This window comes from Salvia splendens, chromosome 15 (assembly GCF_004379255.2).
Source record: "Salvia splendens isolate huo1 chromosome 15, SspV2, whole genome shotgun sequence".
Taxonomy (NCBI): Eukaryota; Viridiplantae; Streptophyta; class Magnoliopsida; order Lamiales; family Lamiaceae; genus Salvia; species Salvia splendens.
This window is the reverse complement of record NC_056046.1, coordinates 29,602,718-29,627,116: the sequence shown is the minus strand read 5'-3', so window position 1 is coordinate 29,627,116 and position 24,399 is coordinate 29,602,718. Positions and strand designations below refer to the sequence as shown.

The 24,399-nt window shown below is 38.9% G+C and overlaps 1 protein-coding gene across 1 annotated transcript; it reads left to right on the top strand.

Annotated features, from left to right (window-relative positions):
• Positions 1-3,264: 3,264 nt before the first annotated feature.
• On the top strand, positions 3,265-14,073 carry LOC121766995 (protein FAR1-RELATED SEQUENCE 5-like). The gene is made up of 4 exons (XM_042163215.1): positions 3,265-3,282; positions 3,365-3,599; positions 11,700-12,462; positions 12,618-14,073. Exons 1-4 carry the CDS (start codon positions 3,265-3,267, stop codon positions 14,071-14,073), a joined length of 2,472 nt encoding a protein of 823 aa, XP_042019149.1.
• Positions 14,074-24,399: the final 10,326 nt, after the last annotated feature.

Genomic DNA, 24,399 nt, shown 5'->3' with positions numbered 1-24,399 from the left:
ATGAAATTGGCCGAAATGACCAATCCACTATCGAGCACTTTCCTTGCTGTCTTTTTGGGGCCGAAATGACCACCACAGGCCAAAGAGTGACAATGATTGAGTATATCTTCCTGGTCCCACTCTGGAATACACCTCCTGATAACTTGATCTACCCCCATCTTCCACAGATATGGGTCATCCCAGAAATAATACTTCGCCTCACTCTTGATCTTCAATTTCTCGGCTCTCGTTATCTCTGCTGTAGAGGGAAATTCTCCGGTCACCAAATAATTAGCTATATCAGCAAACCAGGGCTCGGCTCGTCTCCTGCTTACTTCATTAAGAAAGGCAACTGGATCAGCTGCGTCCATTACGTCCTCCCAGCTGATCAAGACATTTGATGATTGGGTGAAGTATAGGTGTTTCTCTGGAAACGCGTCTGGAACTTCCTCTTTATCTTCCCCTTGGCTTATTCTGCTTAAATGATCAGCAACTCGATTTTCTGTTCCAGCCTTATCCTTTGCTTCCCAATGGAATTCTTGCAACAACAACACCCAACGGGTCAATATGGGCTTTGACTCCTTCTTTGCCAGCAGGTATTTGATGGCTGCATGGTCATTGTACACTATGACTTTGAAGCCCAATAGATACGGCCAGAACATTTCAAAAGAGTACACAATGGTTAGCATTTCCTTTTCTATCGTGTCGTAGTTTTTCTGCGCTTGGTTCAACGTCTTCGAGGCGTAGAAGATCACATAACACTTCCCTTCTATCCTCTGGCCCAACACTGCGCCGACTCTGAAATCACTCGCGTCGCACATTACCTCAAAAGGGTAATTCCAATCTGGCGCTCTTATGATAGGAGCCGAGACGAGACGGTCCTTCAAGAGTTGGAAAGCCTGCTTGCACTTCTCATCAAAGATGAACTCGACATCATTTTTTAGGAGATGAGTTAGTGGTTGTGCGATCTTGGCAAAGTCCTTTATGAACCTCCTGTAGAAACCCGCGAGGCCTAGAATTCCACGTATCTCCTTCTGATTTGTAGGGAACGGTAAATTTGAGATGACATCCACCTTTGCCTTATCAACCTGTATTCCCCTCTCAGACACAACATGGCCTAGCACTATCCCCTCGGGTACCATGAAATGGCCCTTCTCAAAATTCAGAACCAAATTCTTCTCTTGGCAACGCCTCAACACCAGATCCAAATTAAAAAGACAAAAGAATCCCCATACACGGTGAAGTCATCCATAAAATATTTAATGCATACCTCCAATAGATCAGAGAATATGCTTAGCATGCATCTTTGAAACGTCCCTGGTGCATTGCACAGCCCAAATGGCATCCTCCGGTATGCATATGTTCCGAAGGGACATGTGAAAGTCATTTTCTCTTGGTCCTCCGGGTCTACATAAATTTGAAAGTAGCCACTATACCCGTCAAGGAAACAGATATACTGCTTACCAGCCAACCTTTCGAGCATCTGATCAATGAAGGGTAGTGGGAAATGATCTTTCCTTGTGGCTTAGATCAGCTTCCTGTAGTCAATGCACATCCTCCAACCGGTTACCAGTCTCGTCGGCACCAACTCATTTTTGTCATTTTTCACCACTTGAATTTTCGACGTCTTTGGTACCATATGGACCAGATTAACCCATTTGCTGTCAGGAATAGAGTAAATGATCCCCAGGGCTAGTAGCTTCAGCACTTCCTTAAGCACCTCCTCCCTAATGTTGGGGTTCAACTTCCTCTGATTTTCTCTGTGGGCCTTGGCACCTTCTTCGAGGCAAATGTGGTGCATACACAAGTCTGGGCTGATCCCCACCAAATCTGACAATGTCCACCCAATGGCCTTTTGATTCTTCATTAACACTCCCTGCTACTCCTCTTCTTGCTCCTTAGTTAGTCGACTGTTGATGATTACAGGGAACGTCTCGTCATCTCCCAGAGAATCATCAGCACCATCACCAACTCTTGCCCTCTTGGACCCTATGCATAAGTAGATAAAATATGTAAGATTAAAATGGACTACTGAATAATAAAAATTTTATAATTATGTTCAAAGTGCATAATGTTACAGGTATAATGTAAATAAACAACTATTAGAAGGCCCATCATGTTTACATTATTGCTTTTATTAGTATACATTATTGCCTAAGATATGTTTTAACATACTGAGTGGTCGTAATAATGTAAAGTTTAGCACAACAATGTTTACAAAAAAACTATACATTATTATCGGTAGCCTAGTGCATAATGTATCCGTCAGATGTAACAGAGATCATGCCAAAAAATACAAACACAAGCCTTAATATGTTACATTATTCAAAGTTCAAGATCTCAAGTCTTAACAGAGACACAAAGTTTACCATCTTCGGTGTTAGAATTGGTCTTGAAGGGTCGCCCTCTTTTGACCACGCTCTTCCCTTTTTCCATCTGTTAGAACTGACTGAATTTTTTTTTATAAATGATAACATTAGAATTCAACAAAAAAACCCTAAACCAATCAAACAAACAAGCAACCAATCCTCAGTTATGCTGAAAAATGTAATGTAAACCAACAATTCAACGGATTACAATTCCAAAAAAAAAACCTAGGATTGAATAATCCAAGTAATGTAAACCTATGGTCGATTAATCTCAGTAATGTAAACATAGGGTCGAAGTAACGTAAACCAAAGATCCAATCTTTGTTTTAAATCAGTCGAATTAATCACCTCAAAACTATAAACTTCCAATTTTGTAATGGGCTTTGGGTCGAGTCTACCGCCGCCGCCATCGTCACTTCGATTGTCAAGGCCAGGTTCGATTTTCCCGACACCTCCGTTGCCGTGGAAAAGGAATCACCTAGGTGGAGATTTGAGAGTGAGGGAATGTACTGATAACAAGAAGACTAGGGTTGAATGTGTGGAGATTTTTAGTGTATTACGTTTTCATCGATTCGTCTTCTTCGGAGTGAGAAACTAAGAGTGAGGGAAATGTGGGAGGTTGGTTGAAATTAATTGGCGCTTATTTCAGAGCATCCATTTTTGAAAATCGTCTGAATTAGTATTTGTTCCAAATATACCCCTATAATGTAATTCGGAACTCATAATAATGTAACACAGATAAGGAGTGAGAAATAGTGGATTAAAGTTGTCACATCGTAGCTTTTGATAAAGCTATGTGTTGAAAGTGTAGGGAGTAATTGACTAAGTTAATTATCCCACATTGGAGATGAGACACTTCTTTAAGTGTGTATTTATGAAGTGTATTTACTACACTTATAAATTATAGTGGACTAAGATGGGTGAAAGAGCGCGCGTGAGCCGAGCCGCACCCGTGCCCTTGCCCTTGGACTTGGATCCTGGCAATTGGTCTTTGGGTGGTCTTTGGCTTGGTCTAGGGGCTGGTCGCTGGATCCAGACATAATGTTTTGGACCACCTCCGCCTGGAGCAGCAGCTTGATCAACAGCCTGACTGCGCCTTGATCAACTTGCTTCAAGTCAGTCCACTTGTGACGGTTGAACAAGGGCGTGTACAACGTCTAGATTCAAAGTCGATCTCTCCAGCTTTCAAATTCGTAACGGCCGGCGGTTACAGCCCCGCCATGATGAGCCATGATGACAGTCATCAAGACTGTGTTGACCCCCGCAGTGGAACTAGGACTATAAATAGGCTAGTCATTCCTTGCATATTATATCATCGAATACTAAGGATCATACCTGATCAGGATCATTAGCATACACACAAGCATCATTCTCTCTGCATAGTCTTCTTTTCGAAGCTCTGCCCTCGCCTCTATCCAGTTCGCCTGAGCTCTGTTGATTGTGATGCTTCTTCATCAGAGACGCAAGTCGTTTTATCTTTGGGGACGACGCGCCAAACCGAGAGCACTAGCGGGGCGTATCTCGTCTTGCGGAAAGAGGGCTTTCCTCGACTCGGCTAAGTTTAATTTCTTGTTTATAGTTTCGATTACATTGTAATTTCAGTTTTTAGTTCTTCCTTCTTTTGGGTTGTATTACGCCCGGTATTGTTTATCTCTTGTAATCACAGAATAACCAATTAGGTTTACGACGAAACCTAGAAATCGATCACTGATCCAATTTGAGTACCTCTACAGGATAAACCTCAACAGAAAACTGAAGAGTAACGGCAGCAAGTGATTGAGTTCAGTGGTTTCTCATATAAAATTATTGACTCTAGAGATATAGTAATATGGAGAAGACAAAATTGTTCCAAGCACCGACAGATTTGTTGTTAATTTTATATGATCAAAAAAAATAAATTCTGAAAAACCTTTTATTTATTTGCTCTTTTTCTACCAACTTTGGGGACTCCCTTGTAGCGCAATCTTAGTCATAACGCACGCTTAGTCATAATAGGTAGATTTTTGTTTGAAGAAGACTATTTTATTTGACTTTATGGCTTTACCACCCTTTATCTCTGTTCAAATTGAATTGACAGGGCTGTGTTACTATTGCCATATTTCAATTCCATAAAATTGGGATAGAGATTAGCATAAATAAGCGGGGAATCGGATGAACCAGAAGCGTGGGGAACAAAAAAATATAGGAGGCATTATTTGTTTTGTCTTCCTAGTACACAAGAAGATTATAGGATGGAGGGAGTACTACTTTTCAGTTTACAAGTACTGCAGCATATTGTTTCTTAAATGGCTCAGAGTCCCTCAAAGAGCTATCAGGATACATCATCGTTCATGTGCCTCAACTCTAGAACAACAGCTTCCTACCTACACGTAAATTTTGACACGCAGTTAGAATAACAGACGATGCCATGGAGAGGACGCTGATTTTTTCAAAAAATCTAACCAATGTTAAAGCCTAGAGTAGAATTTGATTACAAAGCAGCTTTATAAGCATGAAACATCAGCTAGTGAATCGTGAAACCTTTTTCTCACATCAGCTTGGATTTGGTGATTGAGAGTTTCAGCAGATCCAATCCTCATTTGCAGATTAGTATTTGGGCATGGGACCTGATCAAAACGAGAGATACTTTTACTATGAATCTGGTTGTACCTACCACAATATGAATCAATGCAATCAAGACTGCCTGCCAGATAAGAAATACTCCTAGTAGTATGATGTACTATATTGAAAGGTGGTTTCAAACAAATGCTATTTGGAAATTGGAAGATATCAACCTTGTCACCAGGGAAAAGTTTTATGTACTGATTAAGTTTTATATACCAAGAGAACTGCTTCAAATCAACATTATAAACATTATTATCAGAGCAAAAGATTGAACTTGTCAAAAGAAGACGTATACCTTCTGATGACATAAGTTAATCCAACGTGATACAAATATTCGACAAACTCTCTTTTTGCAAACCAAGGATAATCAATGCACCATCATCTCAGACGAGGATTTGACATGATACAATAAAAGAATGTTGAGATTTGGCCTATTCAACTAACATAACCTTTGAATTATCGATTGAAGCAATAGACACATCACTTTGCACGTTATCAAGACATTTTTGTTACGTCTGCTCCTGACTTTAGTTAGTAAGTTGGCATGATTAACGACAGGAAGCTGTGCTTGCTCACTTGCTTCTTTTTGTGTATCAGCACTGGAAGAATTCTCTGAATTTCTTAGTAAATGTTGACTACATTTCTTACTTGTATCCATTCATTTCTTCCCAGTAGAGGCATTTCTTTTGGGAATAGAGAATAAAGTACTAGGAAAAAGATTAAGTAAACTAAAGTAAGAAAGAATGAAATGTGCTTCTTTTACCAAAAAAAAGATTTGACTCGGCAACCCAAAAAGGAATACAACTTAGCTACAAAGGGATGGAAGGAGAGGGAAAAAGAGTCAAAATATTAACATCGGTAAAAAATTTAAAAAACACCTATGGTTTCAGAGTTTGATTGGAAATAACACAAGTTTCAGCTCTTTAGAACAATATAAGAGGTAAGAAATTTTGAAGATCGGATTTCTGGAACACTATCATCAATATTCAGCTATTATTTATGCAGAAGAGGAAAAAGTGAGTGTTAGATAAGTTACCATCTTCATCTCCTGACAAATCAGCCAGTGTTTGTGCTGGAGCATCATCTAAACAGGAATAACTATCCCTTAAGATGAAGACCAAATAATGAGATCTCTAACCTCTTGAAAACCACAAGGCAACATGTCCATAATTAACACACCGTTTGGTTTGGTCTGTGCATTGATCAACCAGTACACAAGATTCTCTTATATTACATACCCCCCAAAAAAATAACTAAACTTGTTAATAAACTGGTTCTAAACTATACGTATATATTTGTTCCAACAACATCCAAGCCTTATTTGCAAAAATTTGGAAAGGGGCAAATACTCCATGGCCACATTTGCAGAGTGAGTGATAATTCAGAGATGAACGATACTTGTGTACTGGTAACCTCTTCATGAAAGTTGTTTCTCAGTGCTCCAAACTCCTTTTCCACTACATTCTTCCAAGAGACGCTCACTATTATTGCATGTATATGATTCTGAAACATAGATCATGCAACAGTTTTTTTTACCGCGGCGGTGGGAGAGGGCTTGTCCACTATCGTGGACACTCTAATAAGATAGCAAGAAACTTATTACTCCCTCCTCCGTCCCACAAGAATATACATTCTTTCCTTTTTAGTCTGTCCCACAAGAATATGCACTTTTTAAATTTGGAAACTCTTTTCTCTCTGATGAGTTTTCACAAACATTTATCTTAACAAAAAACTGCTCACCACTTCCCAATAGCAAATTTGACAGCCCTATTTTGTTTGTAATCTGTTCAGCTAGCTAATAGAATTAAAGTAGTCTCATCAAATTGCTGTAATGATCAGTCATCATAGCAATCAACCCATCTGAAGAAGCAGTTCCATGCGGAAGAGATAAGTATGCTTGAGATTGGAGAGCTCAGAATTGTTACAAAAATGTGTTATTGAAGCACAGGCCTCCATGGCATCATCTATGAATTTCTTGGGTGTCAATTTTTTACTAATTTATAAATTGGTATCAAATAGTCCAGTCCAGTTTGGTCTAACATAGCCCCTGTACTGATAATGTAGTTCTGTAACAGTGTAGAGAAAGTGGACCAACTGAAATTTTCAACTAAATAGCAAGTGATCCTTCATCGGTGAATATCTGATGTAAATCAAATAATGTTTATTCTACTCTAAGATTTCTCCTATTTTTTATATTAAAATCATCTTTCAATTAATCATTAAAGTTTGATTATTATATTTTAGTTGATAGATGTACATGTGGAGTGAAAGCATACAATGAGCCAAACCGGACCAGGGGTCTGATTCAAACTGCTCGTTGCCTATCAAGACAATGTCAAAATTCTTTTATCCTACCACCGTTATCTTTGCCTTTGAAATAGCTTCGCGTGGGTACCTTGTACTCTTCAATCGGAACCCGGATGAAGAAGTTATGGCCATTTGATGAAGGCTGCACGGAGCAGCGCGAACCTGGCGAAAACGCCCGACCCGGCCATTTTTGAACCAACAAAACGCCAGGTCCAGTAGAAACTCTCGGGTTGGCACCATTTCGCCCGGGTCGGGCGTTTTCTCGGAAACAGCCTAATTTTAGTTTACAAATAGGTTTCTGGAGCAGTTTTTGAGAATATTCAGACACCCTTGGACGAGAAATAGAGAGGAAAAGAGAGAAAGAAAGGAGGAAGAAGAGAAGGAAGAAATTCCGGCCAACATTCCAACGATCCGTCTCCAAATTCCAATTCCACTCAATGAGAGCTTGCTTCCTATGGTTTTTATTGCAAAATCTACCATGTGTTTAGGCTAAAACTCTCAATGCTGCTCTAAGTTGTAATTTAGGATGTTATGGATGTTTCTAAACCTTTGAATCATTTGTTTTTGATACCTACAATATGCTTGATGTTTATACACTATGTTTTTTTCTCTAATAATGTAGTGTTGTTCTTTCCTATGCTATTATCTCTTTAACATAGTTTGGGAGTGTTTGATTGTTGGTATGCTATTGAATTAGAATTGTTCAGAGGACAATTTGAGAGTGGATTAAGTACGTGATCATAGTAGATGAGTATTTCTCCTGCGCTTCTGTAGGAGTTTGTAGTCGTTGAAAATTAGTTCATAGGTTGTGTATTTAGCTAATTAACTACTCATCGTGTACATGGTCAGTGTATGTGATTAGGTTGATGTTTTAATCACTGCATAAGTTTCTTTGTTAGAGGTATAGAACAATACAAATATATTGCGCAACTTGGAGTGGCATTTATTTTTTCCATTTGAAAAAGTCTTTCTCTAGTTAATCTGCACTTTACTTTGTCAACAACTTTCAAATTAAAAAATTCAATCTTTGTATGTTTTTATATGCTTTTAAGTATAAACAATTTTTCACCTCCATGTGAATCAACACTTGAAATACTACTACGACGTTGTAATATTGCAGTATTGTAGTATTATTAGAGTTAATTAGTTAAACTTGATATCTTGTGTGAACTGGTCTAGATACTCTAAAAATACGCATCAAGTTTTGGCGCCGTTGTCGGGGAGACAATAGGTTGTTTACTACCTAGTTGTTTTATTTTATTTGATCTTTTGTTTTTGTTTTGTTTAGGTATTTATTTCGTGTTCTTGGGGGTGATAGCCATCTACCACGTCCGGACTTGAAGACGAAGGAGTGTATTTTTTAAATATCAAGAACTATATCTACAATTAATTACCTAAATTTAAATATTAAGAACAAAATCATTCTTTTGTTGAAAATTTGAAAAAAAAAGTGCAGAGTATAGAAATGATTTGATGCCAAAAGATTAAAACATTTTTAAAGTAATAATTTTTTTTAATAAACTAAAACTTACTATATCACTATAAATGGATGTACGGCCCAACTGAATCACATAAAAGATTTGTAAATAAACGCATAGGGGGACAAATGAGGTTTTTTTTAAACTTATCTTCAATTACAGTCAGAATAGAGGATGACCTAGATCCATATTAAAATTAGAAATAGAAATTTTGAGAATCCGAGAATATATTACCCTCATCATTATTCATAATGAACAACAAAGAAGACTATAAAATAAAAAATTATATTATCAAAGAAGAAGGATTATATGAATGAAAACACAATATTTTTTTTGTGATCAAAACTATAACAAATGTGGTATCTATTTATAGAGGATGAAAAACTACGAATTTTGGTATAATTTTTATAATTTATTAAAATAATATACAAAAGATATATAAATTTTTTAAAAAATATTTATCAACCAATGAGATTATACCATTTGGTACGTTGATTTGTTTACTGGCCATTGGTTTACGGAGTATCATTTTATTACTCACATCAATCACACTACTTCACGTTTTTAAATGTGTATTATCAAATGTATAATGGTGTTTTGTTCAATGACAACCTATCATATTATGCATCTTGCATTAAATTTTATTATACATGCTAAAAGATTTATACAATATACTCTACAAATTTTCATGAAAGTGGGTGGAAAAATAAAAATTCCTACTTCTTGGCTTTTATATATGTATAGATGTATAGATTAGAGAACATGTCATTCTCATGGATGATGAATATATTTAAAACAAAAAGAAATTATAATATAGAAGAAAGATTATATGTAGAGAAAATAGAGATTTTTTTTGTGAATAGAACTATAGCAAATGTGATCTCAATTTGTAGAGGATGAAAACCTATGAATTTTGGTATAACTTTTACATATATTTAATTTAATATATAAAGATATTTGAGTAATAGATAAAATATTTATTGACCAATGGGACTGTTACAAATGGCATAGTATTATTGGTCATTAAAATAAATGAGAGAGAAACCATTTGATCTTATTTTTACCCAATGGTTAAAAGGAGAGTGATTTGACTAATTGACAACCATTTATTCTCTATATCAAATCAATCATATATTAATATTGTATATTATAGGCTAATACAATTTTATAATATACTTCTCAATATTTCATGAAAGTGGGCGGGAAAAACAACTTTTTGAGGACTTGGCTTTTATATAGTATAAATAAAGTAAAAATGATTTTCTAAATAACATTAGTTATTCGATTTTTATATTATAGCCATCCCACTCTAAGTAACACATTTTCTTTTTTGTAATGTCCCACAGACGAAATATATCTTAGCATAATAGCATGCACTACTCTCGAAACAACGAATATATATATATATATATAGGGATGTATTCATTTCCTTTTCTCATATTTCATCCTTTTTCCTTTTTAATCTCAACCTTTAATTCCAGCAATCTTGTGGCTTAAAAAAATCGCTGATTCCATTTAATTATTATCAATTAAAAATCGATTAAGGGCAGATTTGGTAGATAATATTGTGTTAGTTATGGAAATTCCATGATTCTCTCCTTTGCAAATATTACGGTTTATTTTCTTCTCTCACGTCGAAGAAGGCAGAGAAGCGTCAGACGTATATGATTCTGCATTACTATTTTTTTGGAAGGTTTCAATTATCACAAATCTAAATCCTATTGTTAATCAGTCGTTGGTAGTCGAGTTTGATCTTAAGCAATGGAAGAAGGTAAATCATGAATTAGCATGTTTTTTTAATGTTGCAGATCTTTCTGTAGAAGTGGTAGCAGTTTGATTATTTGATTTTTAATCAACAATTAAATTGTGTTTTGTGTTGCCATGGTATAACATTATTGCTTTCTGTGAGAACTTTCTCCATGGATTCGCTAGCGGCATATGTAGGGTATTAGGTTGAGACGAAGCATATAATGCACGTATTGACGATGTATAATGCACTTAGGTTTCTATATAATGCATAATTCGTGAGAGGCAATGTTTCGGGTAAAAAAGATTTCGTCTGGATTGCGCGGTGTGGTGCACGTTGCTTGTTTCCCCTAAGGGTTTAATAAGCCTAGGGGGTAGGGTGTCGTATGTACAAGTTGTATTAGTTTGATTAATTGATTTTTAATCAACAATAAAATCGTGTTTTTTGTTGACGTGGTATAACATTACTGCTTGCTGTGAGAAATTTCTCCAAGGATTCGCGGGCGGCATATGTAGGGTATTAGGTTGAGACTCGGCATATAATGCACGTATTGACGACGTATGATGCACTTAGATATCTATATAATGCATAATTAGTGAGCGAGATTGTTTCGGGTAAAAAAGATAGGGTCGTCTGGTTTGCGATTTGTGGCGCACCTTGCTTGTTTCCCCTAAGGGTTTAATAAGCCTAGGGGGTAGGGTAGTATGTAGGGGTAGGTTTTAATCAACAATTAAATCGTGTTTTGTGTTGACATTGTATAACATTACTGATTGCTTTGGGAATTTTCTCCATGGCTTCGCTAGCGGCATATGTAGGGTATTAGGTTCAGACGAAGCATATAATGCACGTATTGACGATGTATAATGCACTTAGGTTTCTATATAATGCATAATTCGTGAGAGGCAATGTTTCGGGTAAAAAAGATTTCGTCTGGATTGCGCGGTGTGGTGCACGTTGCTTGTTTCCCCTAAGGGTTTAATAAGCCTAGGGGGTAGGGTGTAGTATGTAAAAAACAACATTTTTAATACATATACCACAACATGTACTCCGTAACAACGTTTTTATTAGTATGTGTTATACGTATGCATAAATCACGTGTTTGTCTATCTGAATAATTTGACATATTGAAATCGTGAAAATCGTGCATTACTTGTCAGCATATTATATTGCAAAGTTGTTATATTATGCTGACCCCTTTTTTCCAATTATGTACAGTGGTTGTTGTACCTGAATGTCCTCCCTCGATGAAGCCTGTTGTAGGTCAGAAATTCCAGTCATTAGATTTCGCTTTTGCTTTCTACGACATATATGCCCGGGCAGTTGGCTTTGATACGCGCAAACAAGCTATGAGGAAGGTTGATGATGTCACCACGTGGTATCAAGTTGTATGCAATAGGGAAGGACGGAAGAAGGGTGAAGAGGATGACCAGTTGAATGCCCGTTCTGGTTTCACAATCAAGCGTAGGAAGTTATCTAAGCGGTGTGGTTGTACAGCTAATATATCCTTCAGGTTTTTCTCGGAAGATTGCTCGTCAGGATACATAATTCAGGAGTTCAATGAGATTCATAACCATCATATGGTTGAGACGGAACAGCAGAAATTCATGTCAAGTAATCGCAAGTTGGATGATGTACATCACAAATTTATACTAGACTGTTCCAGGGCGAATATAGGACCCACGCTTACATTTAAGGTATTGAAGGAGATTCTTGGTGGGTTTGACCTGGCTGGTTGCACTGTGGGGGATATCAGGAATGCCTCACGGGACATAAAAGCATATGCACAAGGAGTTGATGTACAAATGGTGTTGGATGACATGGCTAGGAAGAAGGAGATGACCGAGGCTTTCACCTATCAGTACGAAGTTAACGAATTTGACCAGTTGGTTGTTTTGTTTTGGTGCGATGGTGTGATGAAGAGAAATTACCACATGTTTGGTGACATTGTGTCCTTCGACTCCACATACAACACAAATAGGTACAAAACTAAATAATGTGTTGTTTATGTTATATTCTATTAATGTATTGTATATTGTATGCATTATTTGTTTGATGTTACTGCATTATGTACTGCCGTAAGTTGCATTATTATACGATTATGCTTATGACGACCGGTTGTTGTCATGTCCGCAGGTACTGTATGATATTCACTCCTTTCACTGGAAAGGATAATCATGGTAGTCCTGTGACATTTGCGGCCGGGTTGGTGTGCAGCGAGAAAACAGGGGCATTTGCTCGGCTGTTCAGACATTTTATAGATTGTATGGGTGTAGCACCCAGGATGATTGTGACCGATCAAGATTTGGGTATGCGATCAGCGATTGAAGAAGTCCTCGTCGGCACGCGTCACCGTTGGTGTATGTGGCATATAATGCATAAATTGGCAGTCAAGGTACCAAACAGATTATTGCGGGACGACGATTTCAAAAAGGAGTTTAACGCTTGTGTTTGGTCGGACCTATTAGAGCCGGAGGAATTCGAGGAGGAGTGGAATAGATTGGTTGAACATCATCAGCTGGAGGACATCGACTGGTTCAACACACTGTATGTATATATGAGGTACTGGATACCGGCGTACTTTAGGGATTTTCCTACGGGTTCGATGATTAGGACTACGTCCGTATCTGAATCAGAGAACAGTTTCTACAAAAATTATCTGAAGCCCCGAGCAAACATAGCTGAATTCTACCTGAGTTTCAACCACGCCATAGAATTCCAGCGGAATAGTAGAACAGCTTTGGACTACCACGATGCCACGTCCATACCCATACTCGCAACTACTCTGCCGTTCGAGAAACATGCTTCTACATTGTTTACCGACAGTATGTTCAGGAAAATACAAGAAGAAATAGTCGAAGGTAATGACAGATGTCGTGTGCTGAGTTTTATGTCAGGAGAAACTGCTGACACATACAAGCTTGGTGAAAGCAAGCGCAATGCATATTTTGTTCATCATGACAAGACGGATGATTCTTACTCGTGCGAATGCAAGCTTTTTGGTCGCCATGGTTATTTGTGCAGTCATATTTTCTTCCTATGTCGGAACAATGAGGTGAAAAAAATCCCGGAGAAATATTGTGAAAGCAGATGGATGAAGACGCCCTTAGCCAAGGCTGTACACGGGGAGTTTCAGGAACGCTTGCTTACTCACTCATCCGCTGACGATAGGCAAACTGTGTCAAAGAAGGCGATTTCGATGTTTTATGGGTTTCTTAGACAGTTTGAGACCGATATCGGCGCATTACGTGCATTTGTAGCTGGCGTCGAAGAACTTGGCAACTCACTTCAAACTGGTAATCCGGTAACCTCAGTCGCTGGGAAGAGGCGTATGGTTGAAGAGTTTTACGGAATGGCAAGGCCTAAAACTGTTGCAGTACATCCTCCCGATGTTGTGAAGACGAAGGGTCACGCCAGCAGCTCGGCGAGCCGTCTGATTTCAAAGAGAGACAAGGCTATAAAGGATGCGACTAGGCCTCTTAGACGGTGTAAGGGTTGCGATGAGATGGGTCATCACGACTCTAGGAATTGTCCTGTGCTTAAAGAGATGAGGATGGAGAAGGATGCTGGCAAGGGGAAAAATCCAGCTTGAATCATATCTTTAAAAAAATTCCTGCATTTGTTGTTCCTTTGGTCGATTCTTTATTTTTAGTAGGATGGTTGTAATAGAATCTCTTGGTTTACTTGGTTTGGGTGAAAAATATGTCGGTTTATTAGATGGTTAAACATCTGTCCCTAACACTTTTCATGAGCATTATTTTAACTCAATCGTTGAAGGCCTAATACATTATACGGTTTCCATTAACAATTACAAAACATATATACACATTCTAGGAGTACTAAATATACGTTCTACTATATCAGGTATGCAATCAACAAATGCATTATTTATTGTTGCAATTGCATTAGACATAACGATTGTTGCATTAATTGTGTAATATACACAAACAACGTTTGTGTATGCATAATATAATACGAATACTTACAGTATATGCAGACATGATGCACATACAATGGAGGCCTACTATGTATTTGTTGCAAATTATTAGGTGTGTAATAAACGAATGCATTATTTAGTTGAGGCGCTAGCATTACGCCCAACGATTGTTGCATTATCCATGTAAAATAAGCAAAGAAAGTTTCGTAATGCATAATATATTACGAATACTTATGTTAGGAGCAGATATTATATACAAATATAAATGCGTACTACATACATGGATTAATATGTATTAGGTGTATAAAAAAATGCATTATTTAGTGTTGCCATTGCATTGCGCACAGGAATTAGTGCATTATTTGGCATCTGTAAAGCATTACGACAGTTAAACGACCACCTATTTTGAACAAAACAAAATTATAAACACGACAAAGGACATAATACACCAAGTACACAAAAAGTATTTTCATCCGTCTGATTAAAAGGAATGCACATACGGTTCTGATGAGTGCTCACAAGATAAAATTCAAAAAGACTTTCTCAAAAACATTGGTAAGTGTATTGAAGGTTGTAATAATATCTAAAATGCTAAGTCTTCCAACAAATACCAGAGAGTCACGCACTACAAACCATAATTTTCTACCCAGCATTCGAAATTGAAATTTGCAGGTTTTTCTTTCCAGAACTTGTTTGCATTTTTTTGGTTTGCGGCACCGCGGACATTGTGAGCACAAGTCAGTAACGCCCTTGCGAACTTGATTCGAAACATTTCAATACTTTTGTTTCCCTTCGCTGTGAGCCCACATTCCCAGTCTTTCTCCTTCTCTCCAAAGTAGGTTTCCAAGTGGCGCATGACATACACACCATTTTCACATATGGACAGGTTGTTCCGCCACGGCATTGCAACTACATGTGTTGTGCACTTTCGTATCACATCAGCCAGTCTGGAGTCGTTGCACTTATCTATTGCGTCAGCCATGAATTTTCGCTAAAACAAAAACATACATAATTTTACCGCATCACCAAAATATGTTTTAATGCATAAAAGGAAAAAAAATAGAGTGGTCACATATCATACCAGCAAAGATGGTGTGTCCCCATATTTGTCGCCGAACGATGCGTGCGACTCTGTGAGGGTGTGGTCAATAATGTTGATCTTGCCATCCGGCACATCGAACAGGCCACATATTGATGTATCTTCCCCCAAATTGGGAAGAAGATCTACACGACGAAGTTAACAATAAATGTTATTGTAAGATGTCCTAAACAATTGATTCTCATACAAATAAGTTTATATTCACACTAACCAGATCGTGTTTCTCCCATTTGCTGTATCCTGCTGCTAGTGCCTCCTCAAAAAGAATGGTCCAAAAAGACGCAAATCTCCTTTCTTCATCCCACTCTTCAGGGCTATCTATCAGCGATGGTGCCTACAATCGTTGTCGGTACTTCAGGTACTTATGTTGCAGAGTAATATTCATTTCGTAAATAGATAAAATAATAGATTCACTCACGCATGGCCTTGTCGAAAAGAAGAGTCTGGACGCTGTATATGGTGCCTTGAGCTTCTCCATATTGTTCAAATATGAGCACCAAGTGTCCACGATGACCGGGCTGACAGGTTTAAATGGTGCCAGTGAAAGGAACTCGGACTTCACTGTTTGTTTGTAGGAGTCTTCGTAAACAATTGCATCCCTGCATATCAATATAAAATGCCACGTTAATAATTGCCTACATAAGCACTATCAAATCCAAATAATGAAGCTAAAATCCCAGTAGGTTTATTACTGTTTTCAAAGAATACCAAACCTAATGTAGAATAAACTTCTATTACTGTATGATTACATAATGCACAATGAGAATTTCATAATGCGAAGTTTAGAAATTAATACATGAAATACAAAAAAACAATCAGTAAAGAGAATCACCCTCTTCACACATCAAATGCAACACAAATAATACACACCTGATCGATTTATGTGTCTCCGCTGTGCTCAGAACCCAGAAATATAGTTCCTTGTCATTGCCGTTAGCCTTGGCTGTAAGCCTTACAGCACGCTCGTTGAAAGGAGATCGCATAGCAGGACTAGCTTTCCTTAAACGTGCCGTTTCAACGTTTAAATCCTGCTGCAAATATACAATACACATACAACAATTAGGCAAAATCCTTAAAAGATGTTATCTATTATTTTGTTACCGATCGGATGGCCTCCTTAGCCTTGTTGACCTTCTCCTTTCCTTTTACACGTCCAGCCGCGATTTTCAATGGCACGTCGGAACTAATACCACCCGTCCCAGCCTCAGAAATTACTATCCCCTTCTCCTTTGACAGGGGCGGTCTCTGCGAATGCAAGGTTACAATACAATTCATAAGATAATTAGACATACTGCATAATGCCTAAGATACTCAATATAATGCACCAAACATAATAAATAATGCATATAATGCATAAGATACTCAATATAATGCATGAAACATAATAAATAATGCACATACTGCAATGTATAATGCACATTATATCTGACCTAACAACGTTAGATTAGTACAAACCTTTGTCACTGCAGGTTGTTTCTCCTGTCCACGCTTCAAAGCCATTTCCTTTGTCAGGCCTGATCTGTTATCTTCCTTTCCCTATGTTTTCAAGTCAATCAGATATGTGTCTTTACAAGTTCACATAAAAATGTTATGATATACAATACATTAAATTAAATCAAACCTTGACTCTCCCATCGGGACATGACATATCTGATATTACCTTAACACATTTTTGTTTTGTTGTTGTCACCACCTCTTTACCACCTTCTCTAACTCTTCCAGTTTCGTCACCCGACGAACCCACCTTAGCATTTCCACCTTTCGTAATCTCCCTTCGCTCGTGTACCGTCTCCCCTACTCCACCAGTCTCCTGCGCAATACAACAATCATTTAAATGTTGTCAAAATAACAAAAATTATGTGCGCGAATAACTAATTTGGATACTTACGGCACCAACCACCTCCATGTGTGTTGTTGCAACTGAGGTGTGCACATATGCTGGGACTCCAAGTCCGGCAACATCACCTAATGGAGCAGACATTGTCGCGCCTCCTTGACACACTTCATTTAACGGCCGATCCACATCCGGTGCAACACTTGCTTGGCCATCAGGTTTGGGGGTTGTCCTCCAGCGCTTACACATGCCTCGGGGGTTGGCTGTGTGGCAAACGGGTCGGGGCAGTCAAATCCATCTAAAACAAAAGATGGCCGTGTAAAGCTTTTTGTAATGGACTTTTTTTTGTCGTAGGCTGCCATCATTTTCTCCATCTCAGCAATCCATTCCTGACTGTACTCCTCCTCATCCTCTCTTGCTTGGGTCAAGGGTGTTGTTATTTCGTCATCTCCAACCTCCTCTTCCTCAGGAATCCCCAACAATTTTCTGCCAATTTGACTTCCCACACGGATGCAACCATCGTCAAGTAGCTCGAGAGGGATACTGATGAAATCATCAACCCACATAGAGATAGCGTGGGCCATCAACGCGCTAGAACCAACAAACTTGTCTCTTAGGCACCTTGCTCTGTGGAGTCCCGTAGAGGACCCTTCTCCCGCAGCCATAGTTGCTCGCCTCTGCATTTCCTCTTCCGCTACCAATCTGTCCTTGTCTACACGTGGCTCTAATCTCCCAGTACCAAACTGGTCGCGTTCTAGATCCTCACGTTGCTTTAGGGAATCGGCTGTCCACCCTTTCATCGTAGGCCAGGTTCGTACTACGCGTCGCCGGATGTGGACCACGCGGTCCACATAGCAGCACTGGAAAAATTATGCAAAAAATAAGGGTTATTGATCAATAATGCAAACTACATTACAAATAATGCATTATGTGACACATTATAATGCAGCATCTGATGATAAATATATAGCATCTCTTTTTTATTAGAAACCTACCACCAGGCAGTGTATTGGCCCGGAGAACAATGGAGACTGTCCGCTAGCCCAGCTCGGGTAAGTGGCCTCAAGGACCGACAACACGTAGCCACACCAATTAAGATTTCTGATATCCGCTACATTGTCGACAAAATGTAAAATCTTCGGCTTGCAGTGGCCGTCAAAAGGAGTTTCTACCAAAGCATTTTCAAGTAGGAACATGAATAGCTTCTTGAATTCATCTCCACCATCCACATCGGCCATCATCATCTGTGCAATATCTTTTGGGGTCATCTTAAATGGTCCCTTCTGGCACCTCTCTGCCAGTAGGTCATTAAATGTGAAGTTTGACTGCTTGCCCGTTGATGGCCTTGATATGACTTGTGGACCACGAGGGAACCCCAACGTTAGGTGGACATCCTCTTCGTCAAGAGTAAGGTATTCACCGCCTGTAAGTTGAATCTGGCAGCGGGCAAGATTTAAGGACCTCAATACCCAATATGCAAGATACGGAGGGATTTCCTTAATGTCGAAATCAAGGACTGCCCCAAATCCAATTTCTGTAACAGCCCTCTTCTGTCTGGGATTCAGCTGTTTCAAGCATTCAATGAATTCAGAAGGGGTTCTGCGGCAGTATAGTCGATCCTGTTTTCGCCCCGTAGGTTGTTTAGGCTCTCCTTGACTTCCAGAGGTCCCAGGTCCTATCTCAGCTAACCTCTCCCTAAATCTTTTAGCAATGGCCACTGGAATAATGTCGTCGACAACACTGTCTATGTCGACTCTAAGCTGGTTATCTGAAATGGACCAAAAAACACATCATGAACTGAATTTGATTACTGATTAATATGTAAAGCAGAATATATGATGCTGAAGTCGCAATAATTAATAAATTAAACTTAAACACCACAGATAACACCATTAATACATATACCACAACATATGATGCGTATGACACAATAATTAGTGTATAATACTTAACAACGACAGCTATGACTGTAAATAATGCTTCAAATACTTACTACAATGCAAATATCACGTTATATAATGCACAGAATAAAGTGAATAATGCACATAAATTTACAGGTTAACTTTATGCATAAATCATAGAGGACACATAATGCACAGAATGGCCTACAAAAATGCACAGAGTAATCTTAGCCATATTGCATACAATGAACCAAATAATTCTTACTGTCAATCCATATTGTAAAGAATCTATATTCAATCGTCAATCTGAATCCTCTGTAACAATACAGACAACACACCTTTTCAACAGCAATATAATGCATAGATATTGATACATAATGCACGATATGCCCAAACAAATGCACACAGTAATGTTAAATATCTTATTCTCTAGCACGGTTAACACAAGCAACACACAGACCTGGGACCATTATTATACACAATAAACTAAACTGATACTGAAAAACACAAGATGCGACGGCAATCTACCTGCATCATGTGAGGCTTGCGAGCGCGGACGTCCTCTTTTAGGCATTTTGAACCCGGCATAAAACAGAAATATAAGAGACCTAAATCCATCCCCATTTAACACAACACAATATCTACATCAGGATAATCAGTTACAACCAATTGTCGAACCGTTATTGTGTTGTGTTAAATGGGGATGGATTTAGGTCTCTTATATTTCTGTTTTATGCCGGGTTCAAAATGCCTAAAAGAGGACGTCCGCGCTCGCAAGCCTCACATGATGCAGGTAGATTGCCGTCGCATCTTGTGTTTTTCAGTATCAGTTTAGTTTATTGTGTATAATAATGGTCCCAGGTCTGTGTGTTGCTTGTGTTAACCGTGCTAGAGAATAAGATATTTAACATTACTGTGTGCATTTTTTTGGGCATATCGTGCATTATGTATCAATATCTATGCATTATATTGCTGTTGAAAAGGTGTGTTGTCTGTATTGTTACAGAGGATTCAGATTGACGATTGAATATAGATTCTTTACAATATGGATTGACAGTAAGAATTATTTGGTTCATTGTATGCAATATGGCTAAGATTACTCTGTGCATTTTTGTAGGCCATTCTGTGCATTATGTGTCCTCTATGATTTATGCATAAAGTTAACCTGTAAATTTATGTGCATTATTTACTTTATTCTGTGCATTATGTAATGTGATATTTGCATTGTAGTAAGTATTTGAAGCATTATTTACGGTCATAGCTATCGTTGTTAAGTATTATACACTAATTATTGTGTCATACGCATCATATGTTGGGGTATATGTATTAATGGTGTTATCTGTGGTGTTTAAGTTTAATTTATTAATTATTGCGACTTCAGCATCATATATTCTGCTTTACATATTAATCAGTAATCAAATTCAGTTCATGATGTGTTTTTTGGTCCATTTCAGATAACCAGCTTAGAGTCGACATAGACAGTGTTGTCGACGACATTATTCCAGTGGCCCTTGCTAAAAGATTTAGGGAGAGGTTAGCCGAGATAGGACCTGGGACCTCTGGTAGTCAAGGAGAGCCTAAAAAACCTACGGGGTGAAAACAGGATCGACTATACTGCCGCAGAACCCCTTCTGAATTCATTGAATGCTTGAAACAGTTGAATCCCAGACAGAAGAGGGCTGTTACAGAAATTGGATTTGGGGCAGTCCTTGATTTCGACATTAAGGAAATCCCTTCGTATCTTGCATATTGGGTATTGAGGTCCTTAAATCTTGCCCGCTGCCAGATTCAACTTACAGGCGGTGAATAGCTTACTCTTGACGAAGAGGATGTCCACCTAACGTTGGGGTTCCCTCGTGGTCCACAAGTCATATCAAGGCCATCAACGGGCAAGCAGTCAAACTTCACATTTAATGACCTACTGGCAGAGAGGTGCCAGAAGGGACGATTTAAGATGACCCCAAAAGATATTGCACAGATGATGATGGCTGATGTGGATGGTGGAGATGAATTCAAGAAGCTATTCATGTTCCTACTTGAAAATGCTTTGGTAGAAACTCCTTCTGACGGCCACTGCAAGCCGAAGATTTTACATTTTGTCGACAATGTAGCGGATATCAGAAATCTTAATTGGTGTGGCTACGTGTTGTCGGTCCTTGAGGCCACTTACCCGAACTGGGCTAGCGGACAGTCTCCATTGTTCTCCGGGCCAATACACTGCCTGGTGGTAGGTTTCTAATAAAAAAGAGATGCTATATATTTATCATCAGATGCTGCATTATAATGTGTCACATAATGCATTATTTGTAATGTAGTTTGCATTATTGATCAATAACCCTTATTTTTTGCATAATTTTTCCAGTGCTGCTATGTGGACCGAGTGGTCCACATCCGGCGACGCGTAGTACGAACCTGGCCTACGATGAAAGGGTGGACAGCCGATTCCCTAAAGCAACGTGAGGATCTAGAACGCGACCAGTTTGGTACTGGGAGATTAGAGCCACGTGTAGACAAGGACAGATTGGTAGCGGAAGAGGAAATGCAGAGGCGAGCAACTATGGCTGCGGGAGAAGGGTCCTCTACGGGACTCCACAGAGCAAGGCGCCTGAGAGACAAGTTTGTTGGTTCTAGCGCGTTGATGGCCCACGCTATCTCTATGTGGGTTGATGATTTCATCAGTATCCCTCTCGAGCTACTTGACGATGGTTGCATCCGTGTGGGAAGTCAAATTGGCAGAAAATTGTTGGGGATTCCTGAGGAAGAGGAGGTTGGAGATGACGAAATAACAACACCCTTGACCCAAGCAAGAGAGGATGAGGAGGAGTACAGTCAGGAATGGATTGCTGAGATGGAGAAAATGATGGCAGCCTACGACAAAAAAAAGTCCATTACAAAAAGCTTTACACGGCCATCTTTTGTTTTAGATGGATTTGACTGCCCCGACCCGTTTGCCACACAGCCAACCCCCGAGGCATGTGTAAGCGCTGGAGGAGTACAACCTCCCAAACCTGATGGCCAAGCAAGTGTTGCACCGGATGTGGATCGGCCGTTAAATGAAGTGTGTCAAGGAGGCGCGACAATGTCTGCTCCATTAGGTGATGTTGCCGGACTTGGAGTCCCAGCATATGTGCACACCTCAGTTGCAGCAACACACATGGAGGTGGTTGGTGCCGTAAGTATCCAAATTATTTATTCGCGCACATAATTTTTGTTATTTTGACAACATTTAAATGATTGTTGTATTGCGCAGGAGACTGGTGGAGTAGGGGAGACGGTACACGAGCGAAGGGAGATTACGAAAGGTGGAAATGCTAAGGTGGGTTCGTCGGGTGACGAAACTGGAAGAGTTAGAGAAGGTGGTAAAGAGGTGGTGACAACAACAAAACAAAAATGTGTTAAGGTAATATCAAATATGTCATGTCCCGATGGGAGAGTCAAGGTTTGATTTAATTTAATGTATTGTATATCATAACATTTTTATGTGAACTTGTAAAGACACGTATCTGATTGACTTGAAAATATAGGGAAAGGAAGATAACAGATCAGGCCTGACAAAGGAAATGGCTTTGAAGCGTGGACAGGAGAAACAACCTGCAGTGACAAAGGTTTGTACTAATCTAACGTTGTTAGGTCAGATATAATGTGCATTATACATTGCAGTATGTGCATTATTTATTATGTTTCATGCATTATATTGAGTATCTTATGCATTATATGCATTATTTATTATGTTTGGTGCATTATATTGAGTATCTTAGGCATTATGCAATATGTCTAATTATCTTATGAATTGTATTGTAACCTTGCATTCGCAGAGACCGCCCCTGTCAAAGGAGAAGGGGATAGTAATTTCTGAGGCTGGGACGGGTGGTATTAGTTCCGACGTGCCATTGAAAATCGCGGCTGGACGTGTAAAAGGAAAGGAGAAGGTCAACAAGGCTAAGGAGGCCATCCGATCGGTAACAAAATAATAGATAACATCTTTTAAGGATTTTGCCTAATTGTTGTATGTGTATTGTATATTTGCAGCAGGATTTAAACGTTGAAACGGCACGTTTAAGGAAAGCTAGTCCTGCTATGCGATCTCCTTTCAACGAGCGTGCTGTAAGGCTTACAGCCAAGGCTAACGGCAATGACAAGGAACTATATTTCTGGGTTCTGAGCACAGCGGAGACGCATAAATCGATCAGGTGTGTATTATTTGTGTTGCATTTGATGTGTGAAGAGGGTGATTCTCTTTACTGATTGTTTTTTTGTATTTCATGTATTAATTTCTAAACTTCGCATTATGAAATTCTCATTGTGCATTATGTAATCATACAGTAATAGAAGTTTATTCTACATCAGGTTTGGTATTCTTTGAAAACAGTAATAAACCTACTGGGATTTTAGCTTCATTATTTGGATTTGATAGTTCTTATGTAGGCAATTATTAACGTGGCATTTTATATTGATATGCAGGGATGCAATTGTTTACGAAGACTCCTACAAACAAACAGTGAAGTCCGAGTTCCTTTCACTGGCACCATTTAAACCTGTCAGCCCGGTCATCGTGGACACTTGGTGCTCATATTTGAACAATATGGAGAAGCACAAGGCACCATATACAGCGTCCAGACTCTTCTTTTCGACAAGGCCATGCGTGAGTGAATCTATTATTTTATCTATTTACGAAATGAATATTACTCTGCAACATAAGTACCTGAAGTACCGACAACGATTGTAGGCACCATCACTGATAGATAGCCCTGAAGAGTGGGATGAAGAAAGGAGATTTGCGTCTTTTTGGACCATTCTTTTTGAGGAGGCACTAGCAGCAGGATACAGCAAATGGGAGAAACACGATCTGGTTAGTGTGAATATAAACTTATTTGTATGAGAATCAATTGTTTAGGACATCTTACAATAACATTTATTGTTAACTTCGTCGTGTAGATCTTCTTCCCAATTTGGGGGAAGATACATCAATATGTGGTCTGTTTCGATGTGCCGGATGGCAAGATCAACATTATTGACCACACCCTCACAGAGTCGCACGCATCGTTCGGCGACAAATATGGGGACACACCATCTTTGCTGGTATGATATGTGACCACTCTATTTTTTTTCCTTTTATGCATTAAAACATATTTTGGTGATGCGGTAAA